We start from the raw sequence: 14,123 nt of genomic DNA on the forward strand, positions 1-14,123 counted from the left end.
ACATACCTACGGGGAAACGGAGCGAGGCATCACGACAACGGGTACCTGTTCAGATAGGCTGAAGTCAGAAATGGAAAGAAACACCGTACTGGGAACAACAAAACTTCGATTTTTGCCGCCCTATATAAACTGAGCGTGGGTATCATGAACTGCCTGAACGCGCCGTAACGCCCTGACGAATACGATTACATCTTAAAAGTTTAAAAATATTGCTGATAGCAAACCCTGGAGGTCCTCATCGCGTCGAAACCCAAACGCTCAGTGACCGTTGAGGCCGTCGCTGAATTTGCGCTTTTTAGCCTCACGCTCACCGTCTTGGGGCGGGCGGTATTGGTCCAGCTTACCCTGTAGCCGGTACGTCTCCCTCTTGATATTTTCTGCATTAGCCAAAAGGTCCATCTCGGTAACCGGAGCTTCAATACTTGCCAGCACGCTCCTAACAGTGCTGATATGATTGGCATCCTTCTTGTCGTCGCGCCAGCGCGGCGTACCGTCCGTCTCAGCCTTGTATTTCCACTGTCCACCTTCTGTGCGGTAACATTCTATGATACGGCCGTCGAGGCGTTGGTTCAGGGATTTGAGCGTCTCCCATTCAGCTGGGGTGACAGAGAGGGTGGCGAAGACTTCGTAGTGGTTCGCGTTGTGCTGCACGAGCAGTTGGAGGGGGGTAGGCATCGCGTCGTAGTCGGGGATGAGGCCGTCCTCGCCATCTTGTGGGTCTATGAGTGGGAAGTCGCCGAGGCGGAGCTTGAAGTCAATGGTGTTCTCGTGTGGTGGCTTCCACTTGAGGATGTGTCTATCGGTACCGAACTGGTAGGGTGTGGATACGCAGGTGAAGATCAGGCCGTCGTTGCCGTGTCGGAGGTTGGGGAGGATGCTGCTAAACATGTCCTCGAGCTTGTATGCAGGGTAGGTCTTCTTTCCTTTGAGTGCAAACGGCTTCAGGTCGTCTGGTGTAATGTTCTTGCCAAATGTCCTAGTCAAGCCGGCTTCGTACGGCTTGATGACCCATTCATGCAGCCGACCCAACCGCTTGTCCAGTGTCCTTTGCGTCACATTTGTATTATCCACCGCCAAGCAATCGAAGACATAGAAGTTGAGACGTGGCGCAGGCTCGTTTGGATATTGGTCATGGACCAGCTCGCCGTCCAGAAGGGTTCCGAATAAGAATGGCTCGGCTTCGTTCAGGTGCTGGTAGTGACGTATGCGAAACGGAGGCTGGACGTTGTAGTAGTTGTTCTTCCTGTCGATCAGGAAAGTCACAGGCTCGAAAGCTCCTGTCGGTCCCTCCTGCCAGTGCAAGTAGAGGAGGCAGCGCAAGCCGTCCGTCTTCTCGCACATGTAGTATTCATTGCGCTGGAGCTCGGTGACGTGTTCGCGCGAGAAGGATACGGGTTGCGCGCCGGGAAAGCGTGGGTTGTCGCGTTCGAGGAGTTCGGCGACAGATTGTTTGAGTGAATGCGCCTCGTCATTCGGGATTTGGAAGCCTGGAATCTGCGGCGGCGCGTGCGATGGTAGCGCGGCGGCCGGCATATTGGGATGCTACGGGAGGTATTCGAGGCTCCGTAAGAGTTGGGACGTCGAGCGCGATAGATTCCGTACGCGGGGGCGGTTGGAGGAGGGTTGGCTTTTGTTAGCGGTCGCAACAGTAGTTGTACAAGCAATAGATCGCCCGGGCGAGCTTACGCGCTAGTGAAGGGTCTGCTTATGTAATCGCTGGCTGCGGCTGCCTAGGCACGGCTGTGGCATGGCCCATCATGCTTCTGACCTCGCTAAGATTCAGGGAAGCCTTGGTATATCCGCAGTACAGTTCCCACCATGCCGACTGTTTCTTGTCGCATCAGATTCGTCGAAATTCATCCTGCTAGCGTACCGACTGTCCGATGTACTCTATTGCAACCATGGTACTACGACCGCGCACAACGCCGCGCTTATCAGCCATTTCCAAGCAAATAATACCAACATAAGAAACTGAAAACTCAGAGACATACATTCCTTTGCTCTTGCCAAGACTTCTTTCCCTCTTCAACAAAATCATCACCACAATTCTCACATCCAGTTACTACCAGACCCCATACTCACGATGAGCGACTTACCCACGGAGATATGGGCCATGGTCTTCGCATATTCCGAAGATCCTGAACACCTCTGGCTTGCTTGCCGTCATGTCTCCAGCAATCTGAAGGCTGCCGTCGAAATATACACCAGCACTGTCTTCCTTCCAAACTTCCTCACGGTATCCCTCGAATATCAGAGAAAAAACAAATCGACCATATCCTGCAGTCGCGGTACTTTCAAAGGATACTCCCCAGACAAAACCCTTGTTTACTTCGATATGAGCCGTACCGACCGGCCATTCATTCAGTACGTTGACACGCAGCGAATGTGTCTCTACGTCGACAAACTACAAAGGGGATGGATAAACAAGGGGTTTGAAGTGCTGGCGAAATTGAAAGGGCCAGATCACGACCGTGCGATCTTTGTCAGACTTTTGGATGGCGTCACTGCTAGCCCTGCGGATAGTAACGAGGGAGTTCTCACCTTTGGGCTTGACTTGGAAGATAAGATCCTGTCCTTTGACTGGCGAGAGGTCATGACCAAGAGCTTCATGGATGGTACTCATTGCGGGGGATATCTTATCGACCACCTGACGTGGCGCGGTCGTGATAACAGGTTTCCCTGGTGGTGTTAGTAGTGCTTATGAGCTGCTCTATCGGAAATGAAGTCGGGAATGTCTGTGGGATGAAAAGGAAGAAACAGCTCTGATGTGTTGCTAAGGATAGGCTCTATCGCGATTGCACATATCAAATGGAGGGTGTTTGAGGGCTGTATAAGAGGTTTTGTTGGCACTGAACTCCAATCAAAGGGTATGTAGTCTAATGGCCAAGACGCCCACTCTTTCGAGGGTGTCGTCGGGCTAATGAGCTCGACGGTTCATGGAGATGCGGGTTCGAGTCTCGCTGTATCCAATCACCTTTTGCTACTTGGATCGTTCTTTGGTTGGTCTGTTGGAGATGGGCTTAGAGATGTCTGGCGAGGGACAACAAAGAACAGTCGTGACCAATGCGACAAAGAAGCACTTCGAGGACTGTAGATCGCGATTAAGAACATCTCCGCGGTATTTAAGAGGTATTATCCGTGTTAAATGTCAGTTAAAGGGTACATGGTCTAATGGCAAAGGCGCCCACTCTTACGCAAGTGAGAGTGTCGCTGGACTAGACGGTAACGTCTAGCACAGCAGTGAGGAGATGCGGGTTCGAGTCTCGCTGTATCCACTTACATTTTGCTGCTTGTATTGTTTTTGCCTTTGTAGTTGTTATCTCGTTCTGGATTTGTGCTTCTTAGTCGACACATAGTCCTAGCTAGTCTGAGGACTAGAGACTGCTGTACTTGGCTATCTCACCCAAACAAAACAATTGATTACACAGAATACTTCATGTTCCTGCAGCTATATGTGCTAGGGGAGGTCGAGTTTTATTTGGACGTAGACATTAGTGGACGCGAGCATACTGGACTCGCTTTTCACTAGAACGCCAGGCCTCATATTCGGAGAGAGCGCCTCAGCATCCAAGCTTTCACTTGATTTAACGCCACTTCCTCGTACTATGGAAGGTCCGCGCTTTTTTTTTCGAACAGGCAGATTGCGTGTTCTATTATAGGCTTTCAAGTTTTCGAGGAGCAACCCATACATAACTCCACCGAAACCGCCATGTTGTTGCCAACCCTTTCTCTCTTTCTGGCATTCGTCACCGCTTGTCCACCGCCTCTTAACAGCTTCAAATATGTAGCCAATGATACCCACACAACATCACAGATGATCTCTAGCCTACTCGTATCTAGAGACGAGTCTTCACTAGATCGCAGATGGACTGAGATCGTAACTATGGTATGCTCATCCCTACGCTCCAACGCATGACGTCCAACTGACCGTTCAGCTAGACCGGACAACCTCGTACAGTGTGGCCCGACGGACTGGTCCGATACTGTTTCGAAGACGAGAGCGCCCGCAATAACTTCAAGGACGATATCGACGCAGCTTGGAAACTCTGGGTGGACAAGATTGGTGAGCCCGGTTGTCCAAGCGGTTACATACTTCAGTTCAGGGAGTACAGAGTCAAAGAAGGCGTGTGGCCTTACTGCTACAACAAACGCGAAAAGGATGACGACCCTTGGGTCTGGAACAAGCACGTCAAAAACGATATTGCCGTTATCGCGGAGTCCAAAGATACTGAGACTCAAGCTTCTTCGGTCACGGGATACATACCAAAAGAATGGAGCGACGAGCAAGGTCGGCACGGCATCCATCTTGGTCTCGCCTTCAAGCAAAAATATCCACCAGATTACTGGATCACAACTGTGGCCCACGAACTAGGCCACCTATTCGGATTCTGGCACGAGCACCAACGCGAAGACCGCAACGACTACGTCCACTTTGACTGCTCCAAACTACGGGGTTACGCAGCTGCGAAAGCGAAAGTTGATGCGGCGAAACAACATACCATGGAACAAGTCTGCGCCGACTACCGTCTAGCTCTCCAATACGACTTCCCCGCTGTCCAAGACTACGATACCATCGACCATATCGCGCCTCTCCGCGAGGGAGGGATTGAGTTACCATTGTACATCAACAGTGACATAGAGTTTGACGATGAGTCTATCATGTTGTATACCTCTTCGGAATTCGCGAATGACGGAGCGAATACAGACGACGTCCTACAAGTCCCATTGGCATTCTGGAAGCACCGCGGACTAGGCTTCGATCCACCAAACCCAGTCGCAAAAGAAGATCTAGAAATCATCGACGTGCGATGGAAAGTCAGTGATGGAGATGCAGACGGCGTCCGTCATCTCTACCCTTATGTCGACTCGGACGAAGAAATGGAGAAGAGAAAGAGAGACCAGCCTGGCCGCCGGACTTGGATAGAATGGACGTCCGAATTCAATAGCGGGGTATAACTGATCTGATACCAAGGTAGAAGTATTATGTATTACAAAGATATGTAAACGGCGATCCGTTCGTTCGGTCAACGAACAGAGCCATATCGGTGAGATGGAGGAATAGCAAGATCTTGAGTGGGGTATATAGCGAACCGAATGAAACCAACCGGCCCAGTACGTCGCCGCGCAAGATCGTCCAGTTCGTCGTAGCGTGCCGTAACGCCAAAGATCCAAAGTCCAAAATCCAAAATCCAAAAAAGGCGCGTAGTCCTACATATCGTACATATTGTTACAGCGTATTACAACAGAGTTGCGAGCCAACTGGGGTCTCGTAACCGGATCCAAAATAGAACGCCTCGCTGGAAAAAAAGTCCCGGATCCCGTAGTAGTGGTGGTGTTGTTACATATATTACAAATGACATGTTCTCGTAAAACACGTCTCAGTCGCGTCGGTCGGTGAAGTCAACGCGTGTAGCTCCTCTCCTCGTCGCACATCTAGAAGAAGCCCTTGCTCTTCCCAGATCCAAGTTTCGGACTCATCGGTCCAAAGAGTTTCATATCGGTATTCATCTTCTTAACAAAGACCAAATATGCCTCTAGCGCCTCATCTTGCGTCTTGAAAGTCTTATCCCGATTCATCCACATCTTGAGGTATTTATCCGCACCGACATCTTTTAGCGCCGCGTACCAGCCGCCAGAAGAGCGCTGACGCAGCGAGATCGCTAAATTCTTGCCTTTGAGGCCGGTAACGTTAGACGCTTCGCGGAGGCAGGCGGCACGTAAATCGCTGTATTCGTCGTCTTCGAGGGAAGAGGATGACGACGTTCGCTCCATCTTTGGTCGCGACGAGGAGGTGCGAGCATCAAGCTTAGGGCGCGAGGCTTCTTTAGGTTTGGGCGCGGGTTTCGACTCGGTCTTCTTGCGTGACGGGGTGGAGGGCTTGGGTTCTGGAGCTTTCTTTGGTGGCGCGGCGGCTTTGGGTGTCGGTGGTGTCTTCGGTCGCGAACTTGACTTCTTCTCCGATTTAGACGACTTCTCGGCCTTTTCAGATTTCGATTTTTCTGACTTTTCGTTCTTTGAAGACTTCTCTGGCTTTGACGCGGAAGGTGTGCTGGTTTTTGACGGCGCGGATGGTTTCGATGCGGTAGTTGTCTTGGAGGACTTCGACTTCGACGGCGTTGACGGTGTGGGCTTCTCTGGTGGCGATGTTCTCGCCTTGAACGAATCGAAAGGACTTGGCCATGCGCCTATGGCTTTTGGTGTTTCCTCGACCACTGGCGCATCTTTCTTTGACCTAGAAGTTTTCGCAGGCGTCTTTGGTTCTGGTGCCGCCTTAGTCGCAGCAGACGCCTTGAGTGGCGCGCCTCTCCTTCCCGTCGCGACCGGAGGCGGAGGAGCAGCGTCAGGAACCGCAGCCTCTCCAAAAAGCTGCCGTGCTCTATCCTTTACACTGGGAAACATCGCGTGTTCGGATCTGTGGTGGTATAACTCGGGCCGACTACACTGCTGGTAGAATACAAAGTGCTAAACGCGCGATTACGATTAAGAGGTACTACAAATACACAATAACAGCGCGCGTCAAGACTATGTGAAATGGGAGAAGTAAACAAGATGCGCAAAGAGATGGAAACATTACTGGGGACCTCGGGATGGGGATACGGATTATTCTGGTGCCTAGTTGTGCAACCATGACACGCCCCCATGCCGCATCGGCCAGCATGCGAACAGGCGTTCACATCCAAATTCTGCGTGAATGAGCTAGCGGCCGCTTCTAGAACGCCTGAGAGCATCTCGGAATGCGGGTGGCAAGCGGGTCCCGCGGTTGTTGTTTTCAACGTTATCGATTGAGCATGCTGGACGCGACTCCTGCCATGCGCGCCCAACGTGACCTCAGCAATGTTTCTCGACTTGATCAGCGTGAAGACCCATCTGACAGCTGAAAAAAGATCGTTTCATGGTGAAATGGTGTACATTGCGATGACCGTTAGGGGCAGTAACGTTACGAGCCACAGTGGCCCCTTTTCCGGAGAACCGGGCTGTGCGGGAAATTGGAATGGGGACGAAGGACGGCGCGGCAAACACCTTCCGGATGAGAACAATGGCCACAACGCTGCGCAAATGGAGTTGAAGGAAACAGTTGCGTCGTTGTCAGACGTTCGTGATGGAGATGAGATGATTTGCGATAAGGTGAGTTATCTTGGGCTGCATTGTGCATGCTGCACGTCAGTCAACGTGTAGCGAAACGGGTTCGGGATGTGGTATAGCGGGCTCCACCCCTTTAGCGCACCCTATTTTGAGCCACGTCTCTCATCTCGTCCCAGATACCCCATATCTGGCCTTCGCTTACCCAGTCGTTCGCGATCGCTAGGGATGCCTTGACATCCTGCTGAACCAGTCGCTTGGTTTCTCAAACTCTGGAATTTCTGTGTCACAATGGTAGCTCCAAGGTTGTGTATTGTTTGTCTGTGATCATCCCAGCGCGTCCATGACACCCGGATCACTCGCCGCTCCCCGTAAACTTTAGCAGTCCCAACCATTCTGCTTTTCAGCCGTTACTATGGCGTCCCTTCAAGAATTCATCGTTATGGCTCCCCAGGTACTAGCCAACGACCCGATCAGCAGCTCCAATAGACCGAAGCGAGTAAACCGTACGTAAAACACACAAAAAGGCTAAGCATATGGCCCAACAATTTCCTGTGTTTTGGCCCAAACCTTGTCCTGGGCGCCGCTCGCCCTCAATCTCGCCAGCGGCTTCTCATTCAGCGTCGTCTCACAAGTATGCCATATCAGGAATAAGCCTCCGTCTTTCTGTCCTACTGTGTTCTTCCCTTCCGCAATACCTTCTCTCAACGGCACACCCTTCCCTCCAAAAGCCGCACTGGTAATCTGGTACACATACCTCTCACCGGCCTCCTCTTCCCTATACGTCATGATCCTAATAACCGGATCCATGAACATCCAAGCCGCCCACGAGCCCCAGGACCCTTCCTTGAACCCGCGGAACAGATTTCCCGTCCGCACACTTCCTGGAGCCGCGTGTATGAAGACGATACTCTTGTTCTCTGGTATTGCCGCGAGGCGTTCGAGTGAAAGCGTGGCCATGTTGATCATATGTATCATCGTAGTCATAAATCCGAAGGCGCCTGGGGCTTCGAGCAGTAGATCATCTGGTTTGAAAAACCAGTCGGTTTCCATTCCGCCCGCGCGTACGCTTATTACGCGTGCACGATCCGAAGCGCGGAGGAGGGGAAGGAGGTTTTGTGTGAAGCAGAATCGCGCGTAGAACTCTAGTACCTGGCTGATGTCTAGGCCTTCGGATGTAGCTGGGCACGTAAGTTTTTGACGAAGCGCATTGTAGCAAGATCATGCCAGGATGGACTTACTTTCCCGTCCAAAAAATGGTACGTATCCGGTTGTCAGGAAGAGCAGATCGATGCTGGTTTCGAGCTTCTTGATGTAGTCGCATATCCGCTTTACCTCAGACAGCAGCGTGACCTGGCCTTCTACCCATATGATACTCGCATTCGGGTTCGCTGTATGTAGCTCTTCGATGAAGGGTTGGAACGCTGCCTTGCTCTCTTCTCTTCCAACAACGTAGGCTTTGAAGTTTGTTCCAAGTTTCGCTACCGCTCCCAGCGTGATCTTTCCTATTCCTGAAGTCCCACCGACAAACACTGCGACCCGGGGTGCTGTCTTTTCGTCGATTTGCGCATTACTTTCCTTGATCTTGGTAAGGTGCACCATGTTGCTGTCTGTGATAATTGACTGTGAGTGTGTCTCCTGGGGATTTCGATGTCGTGGGTAAATATGGTGGATGCGCACTGTGCAAGGGTTGAGAGTACTTGAATACGCAGGCGCAATTACCTGGCTGCGCCTCGTGGACGAATTGCGCACGGCAACAACGACCGGATGATTTCGAAAACCTCCGCGCAGCATTTTGTGGCAGTGACTGCATATGCGCCAAGTGTTTGTGATACCTTCCGAGGTCATTTGCCGTCGACAGCTTCTCAAAATCATTCGAGTTCGCCGCCATCTGCTGCATTTCACATCTCCAAACACGAGCGCTAAGGATAATGAAAGGACGGTATGTAAAATGCTAATCTGATTGTACGAAAAATACATGTTTCCTGTCATGCTCCTATACCCATAACGCCTGCAGACTCTTGTCCGTCTAAATTTACGCCTGCGCGCTGACAGGCTTGATGCCCACCTCGGTCATCTTCGTCTTCTCCACTTCCTCCACCGGGCTATCCGCCCTCTCTACAACATCAGTCAGACCCATGTACTTCAAGCTCGCCGACCAACCGAGGTCATCGCCAAAGTAATTCTTCATGACCTCAACACCATACTTGATGCCGTTCTTCGGGTCGTATGTCAGACATTGCTTGCCAACTGCTAGACCAATGACTGCATCCCATGCTGGCAGCTCTGTTTGTGTGTACTGCTCGGTTGAAGGAGCAAGTTCTGAGTTTAGGATGGCGGAGTAGATATTTTGTGCAGCGGCTTGACCCATGACTGTTGCGCTGCCTGCGCGCTTAATACCGGTCCAGGCGATTACATCGCCGACGCCGAAGTGCGATGATGCGTTTGGAATATTGTCCTTGAACATCAGAGATTGATGGACCATGATCTCCTTGTCCTCGTTCAGGCACTCAGTAGGCAGGACACCCGTGGTCGGTGTGCCCTTCTTCGTCGAGTCAATGACGAAGTCGGCTGTGATTGTGTCGTTGTTTGCGAGTGTGACTGTGAACTGACCATTCGGTTGTTCCGTGATAGATGCGCGGCTACCCAAGACCAGCTTGACGCCTTCTTCTTCGAGCAGAATCTTTGCGCGTTCCTTGACGTCTGCCGGTAGTGGCTCTGACGACAGTACTTCACTCCGTGAGTGCACGAGTGTGACATCGATCTCAGGGTAGTAGCTCTTGATCTCAGCAGCGAATTCAACACCGACAGCACCAGCGCCGATGACTACAACTTTTCTTCCTTCACACTTCGATGGGTCGCCGCCAGTGATCTTTTCGATGAAAGCCTTTGAATCTCTCTGGTACTCTTCGAAGCTTCCAGACTTTGGCACGGCAGGGAACGGTCTCTTCAGGCCGGTGGCCATGACTAGGTAGTCGTATGATTGGTGTTGCGTCTTGCCATTGCGATCGCACCACTCTGCAACCTTGGCTTCAGGGTTGATGTTCTTAACACTTCCATGCTTGAAGTGCAGATTTGGGTGCTTTAGCTCATTTAGGTGGCTATACCTCTTCCACATATGGGTTGTGTACTTTGGTGTAACATGGGCGAGCGGTGCGCCAACCGAGTGGACTGCAAGACACAAGCATTAGCTAAAGTTCCTCTAACGCAGGGTGACAAGGTGGGGCAGGAAAGATGCTGAGCCTCGGCTAGTGGGGTAGAGTGACGCACAATAACCATCGCGCTCATCGATGACAGTAATTTCAACCCCTCTGTTACTCCGTGCACCCTTGAAGTCAGGACCTGGGTAGACACTCTGTCGGGCCTTCCCTTGTGAGAGTTCTAGGAGGTTGACGACAGTAGAGATGCCTCCATATGCGCAGCCGACAACGAGTACGCGGTTGGGATTTGATAGGCGGAGGTTGCCCAGTGTGTCCGTAACGCCTTGGAGCCTCATTGTGAATATTTGATCTGATAAAGGAGGGGTCGTGGGGGTGTAGGAGTGTTGGCAGGGCGGGATGGGAGGAAGATGATCTGATTAGATTAGAAGTGCAGGTGGCAGAACGCCCACTTCTATATGCCGGCAGCGCACCAAACATACACCACACCGACATCGGAAACCAGCTAACTATCGTCGCGCCAACAACTAAGCTATTCGCAAGTACACGAGCGATCCACCATCGTCGCGGATGTGGTGGTCGGTTTGCGATTGGTTAAAGGCTGAGCATCTTATCAGATCCGAGCATTATCCGGTGCAAATTTTATCTGATGCCCCACTCCAATTGCATCTGCCCATCCTTCGCGTCTTGCCAAGGTGAGCAATCAAGGACCTGACTACCCAACGGTGTTCAATAACAGCCTGGTGTCGGCTGCAGCTACCGCAAAGTCGCGTATTTGGCCGCTTCTCGACTATATCTCCACATCAGGCCTCCGCTGGTGGACACACATGTGCGGAGACCAAGGCCGCTGGCGACAGTCACGGTTCACATCGTTACAATGAGTTCGTATCAACGAGGAATGGAATACGCGTCCGACCCAGACCAGGGCTTGCTCTTGGCTCAAGCTGGTCATCAAAAGTCACATTAGTATACGGTTTGATTGCGATAGCTTTGCTGCATGAGGTCGTATTACGGATGCCCGCGGACACGATGGTTCGCTGCACATGCCAGGCCAAGTTAAGCGGAGAAAAAGTCTATATTCAATCCTCGTCTTCATCGTCAGATCTATTAACATCAAACCCAAGTAGCTCATCGCCCTCTCCTTCTTCGTCCTCATCCCTTATCTCTAACGCACGTATCTGTCATTCGCCCTTGAATCCATCCACAAGCACAACTGGGCCCTTATACTGCTTGCGTCCGCGAATAGCATAGTCAATACCACTCAGAACAGCCACACCAACAAACATAACAACAGCCCAGTTGAAGTACGCCAAAGGTACAGGCGTAGACTCAGGCCAGAAGCACCAGAAGAAGGCGTGGGAAGAGTAGAGAACGCCGCCGATGTTGATGGGTACGCCCCATTTGCCGAGGGACCAGCGGCAGTTGGGGAGGAGTTCGGGGTGGCGGATGCGGCGGTAGAGGACGGCGCCGATGGAGAACATGTATGTTATCATAAGGGCTACGACGTTCAGGGAGATGACTGTAGCGCGTTAGCTGACATTGTACAAATGTGCGGATGGAAAGGAAGAAACATACTAGCGTTGAAAGCAGTATCCGAGCCAATGTTGATCAAACTCAGCGCAACGGTGATAAGACAAGTCACCGTCACAGCATTCGCCGGAATTTCCAACTTTGGATCGACATGGCCGATCCAATTGCTAAATGGGAGACCCTTGTCTCTAGCGAAAGCCCAGGTCTGGCGCGAAGTCGATAAATTGAAGGTCAATGTGCCGGCGAAGATGAGCACAGTGGGGATGGCGTTGAGGGCTACGACACCACCGGAGTTGACGGCTTGGGCAAATACCCACATGTGTGGGTAGTCCTCAGCGAGTGCGGCGTCGACGTCGGTGATCATAAACATATAGCTGATTAGGAAGACTATTCCAAGGGAGCCGTTCATGAGGTACGCGCCGATCATGGCGCGGGGAACGGTTTTGCCGGCATCTTTGATCTCTTCGGCCATGTGGGCTGCGGAGTCGGAGCCTGTGATCGCGAGTTAGCTTATGTTTCAATGATAAAGCTTGGTAGAGATATAGACTTACAGATACACGCGTAGATGGCAGACACCTGACCCACCATAAGAGCCAAACCAGTTGAACTCCAGTTTCCACCATTCTTGAACTGGGTGAAAGTCACTTCAGCAGTAGCCCGTGGCGACAGAACCCAGAAGACGATGATGATGGCCAAGAAACCGAATACGTGAACGACCAACATGACGTTCTGGAAAATAGGCATAGCCTTTGAGCCCCAGATGTTGAGGACCCAGACCAAGAAGGTCACGGCAATGACCATGAGCGTTCCGTGCCAGCTGGTGGGCTCGTATTCTGGGTACATGACGATGACAGAGGCTTGGATTAGGGTGCCGACGAGGAAAGGTCCGGAAGCTGTACCGGCTTGCCATGATAGTGTTGACATCCAGCCGATGAAGTAGCTGAATGGCTTCTGGACGCTTGGAGGCGAGAATTCGGAAACCCAGTGGTACTGGCCACCAGCGGTCGGTGCCATCGATGCCATCTCTGCTAGCGACAGCATAACAGTGCTGAAGCCGAACCATGTCCAGACAAAACTCCAGATAAGACCTGCTGGACCTCCATCGAGGAGGCCTTGGTATGTTGCACTACGATACTGTCAGTTCCTAGTCCACATTCACAGTACCAAGGTAACGTACGTCAAAAGCACCTCCCAAGTACCCTGCAAAATAACGGTAAACGCCAACGCAGACAACGGCCGATAATTCCTTTTCAGCTCTTGCACCTTGCCCATGCGCTCCATATCCGCGCGATCAGCCCTCGTGAAACCCCTCAGAGACTGGTGATACTCCTGACTCTCATCCCCATCCAACGACCGCGACGCATTCGCCCGCGACTCCAGCGTCGCCTGCTTATCCATACTGCCAAGCGGCTGAGCCTCGTAAGCAGCCATAACCAGATGCGCGCCTTAAGATATGCAGGAACGCAGCGCCTCAATAAAAATGAGACCCAAGAAACAGGAACAGCAAACGCAAACGAACAAGCGAGAACGGTGCGATGGTAAGTAAGAAGAAGGGATTGCCCACACGGACACACGAAATGGCGTGCACATGCATGCTGGCGAGATGGGCTCGTCCAGCCGCTGCGAAATGCCTTGTCTGCCGCTTCCACGAAGAAGTGGGGTGCACTAGACCCAAACCCCCTTCACATACCCGGCATCTCTTTTTCTCGAGCGGAGCCAGGGTCCAATGGTGCAGATACACTCCGGTGCACATGTCAACCAACAAGATCGTCGCGGTACACAGTGCGTGGCCCTCCGACTTGCCATGAATGGTTTGACGTCCTGTCCGCCCAGATGCCACTATCCCTGCCGCTAGCGCGACACCACGCGGCCCGCTTCCTTATATGGGGGTTTGCTGCGGCTGGGCCGTAGGCTATCGCTGCAGGAGTCGTACATTGATTACATGTAGTTGCATCTGCCGCAGGCTTGTGTAGGAAAAGATAATCCGCCGAAATGACACGTTCGTGAGAGGTGGAAACGTCTTTCTAGGGGAAGCGGAAGAATTCGTTCTGGACCTTCTCCAGCCTTACGAGGTTGAAGGGAGCCAGGGTGAACATCAGATTAGCGAATGTTGATCATGGTATGATTCGTAATTCATGGTACGATTTGTAGAGTTCTGTAATTCTGTACCCGTATTGCTGCTTCGGACGGATATTACCTAGGAAATCTCAAATCAGTCATGCTGGTAGCCGAGCTCATCAAACCCGAGGGAACGGTAAACTTTCACAAGAATTTCTTGTCCCACCGTTCAGTAAACCGCTTTCTTCGCGCTAGCTACCTGAAAGTCATTTCAACGTATGGCAGCATGCGGCTGTC

The 14,123-nt window shown here is 51.8% G+C and overlaps 5 protein-coding genes and 2 non-coding genes across 7 annotated transcripts; 3 read left to right on the forward strand and 4 right to left on the reverse strand.

The window, feature by feature from the left end:
* Positions 1 to 258: 258 nt before the first annotated feature.
* Positions 259 to 1,533, reverse strand: J4E84_003304 (uncharacterized protein; the record flags this gene model as incomplete). Its single annotated transcript, XM_049385920.1, has 1 exon — positions 259 to 1,533. One exon carries the CDS (start codon positions 1,531 to 1,533, stop codon positions 259 to 261), a length of 1,275 nt encoding a protein of 424 aa, XP_049246797.1.
* A 1,332-nt stretch (positions 1,534 to 2,865) lies between these two features.
* J4E84_003305 lies at positions 2,866 to 2,969 on the forward strand. The gene has a single exon. It is a non-coding gene; the product is annotated as a tRNA-Glu (tRNA).
* A 188-nt stretch (positions 2,970 to 3,157) lies between these two features.
* J4E84_003306 lies at positions 3,158 to 3,275 on the forward strand. The gene has a single exon. It is a non-coding gene; the product is annotated as a tRNA-Val (tRNA).
* A 330-nt stretch (positions 3,276 to 3,605) lies between these two features.
* On the forward strand, positions 3,606 to 4,956 carry J4E84_003307 (uncharacterized protein; the record flags this gene model as incomplete). The annotated part of the gene is made up of 2 exons (XM_049385921.1): positions 3,606 to 3,612; positions 3,959 to 4,956. 2 exons carry the CDS (start codon positions 3,606 to 3,608, stop codon positions 4,954 to 4,956), a joined length of 1,005 nt encoding a protein of 334 aa, XP_049246798.1.
* Positions 4,957 to 5,433: 477 nt separating this feature from the next.
* On the reverse strand, positions 5,434 to 6,399 carry J4E84_003308 (uncharacterized protein; the record flags this gene model as incomplete). Its single annotated transcript, XM_049385922.1, has 1 exon — positions 5,434 to 6,399. The coding sequence occupies one exon, from the start codon at positions 6,397 to 6,399 to the stop codon at positions 5,434 to 5,436; it is 966 nt and encodes a 321-aa protein (XP_049246799.1).
* Positions 6,400 to 9,115: 2,716 nt separating this feature from the next.
* On the reverse strand, positions 9,116 to 10,576 carry J4E84_003309 (uncharacterized protein; the record flags this gene model as incomplete). Its single annotated transcript, XM_049385923.1, has 2 exons — positions 9,116 to 10,251; positions 10,351 to 10,576. 2 exons carry the CDS (start codon positions 10,574 to 10,576, stop codon positions 9,116 to 9,118), a joined length of 1,362 nt encoding a protein of 453 aa, XP_049246800.1.
* Positions 10,577 to 11,419: 843 nt separating this feature from the next.
* J4E84_003310 (uncharacterized protein) lies at positions 11,420 to 13,199 on the reverse strand (the record flags this gene model as incomplete). The annotated part of the gene is made up of 4 exons (XM_049385924.1): positions 11,420 to 11,757; positions 11,814 to 12,260; positions 12,320 to 12,894; positions 12,946 to 13,199. 4 exons carry the CDS (start codon positions 13,197 to 13,199, stop codon positions 11,420 to 11,422), a joined length of 1,614 nt encoding a protein of 537 aa, XP_049246801.1.
* Positions 13,200 to 14,123: the final 924 nt, after the last annotated feature.

Source organism: Alternaria hordeiaustralica (genome assembly GCF_023758085.1).
Source record: "Alternaria hordeiaustralica strain BMP 2776 chromosome Unknown scaffold_4, whole genome shotgun sequence".
Lineage (NCBI taxonomy): Eukaryota > Fungi > Ascomycota > Dothideomycetes > Pleosporales > Pleosporaceae > Alternaria > Alternaria hordeiaustralica.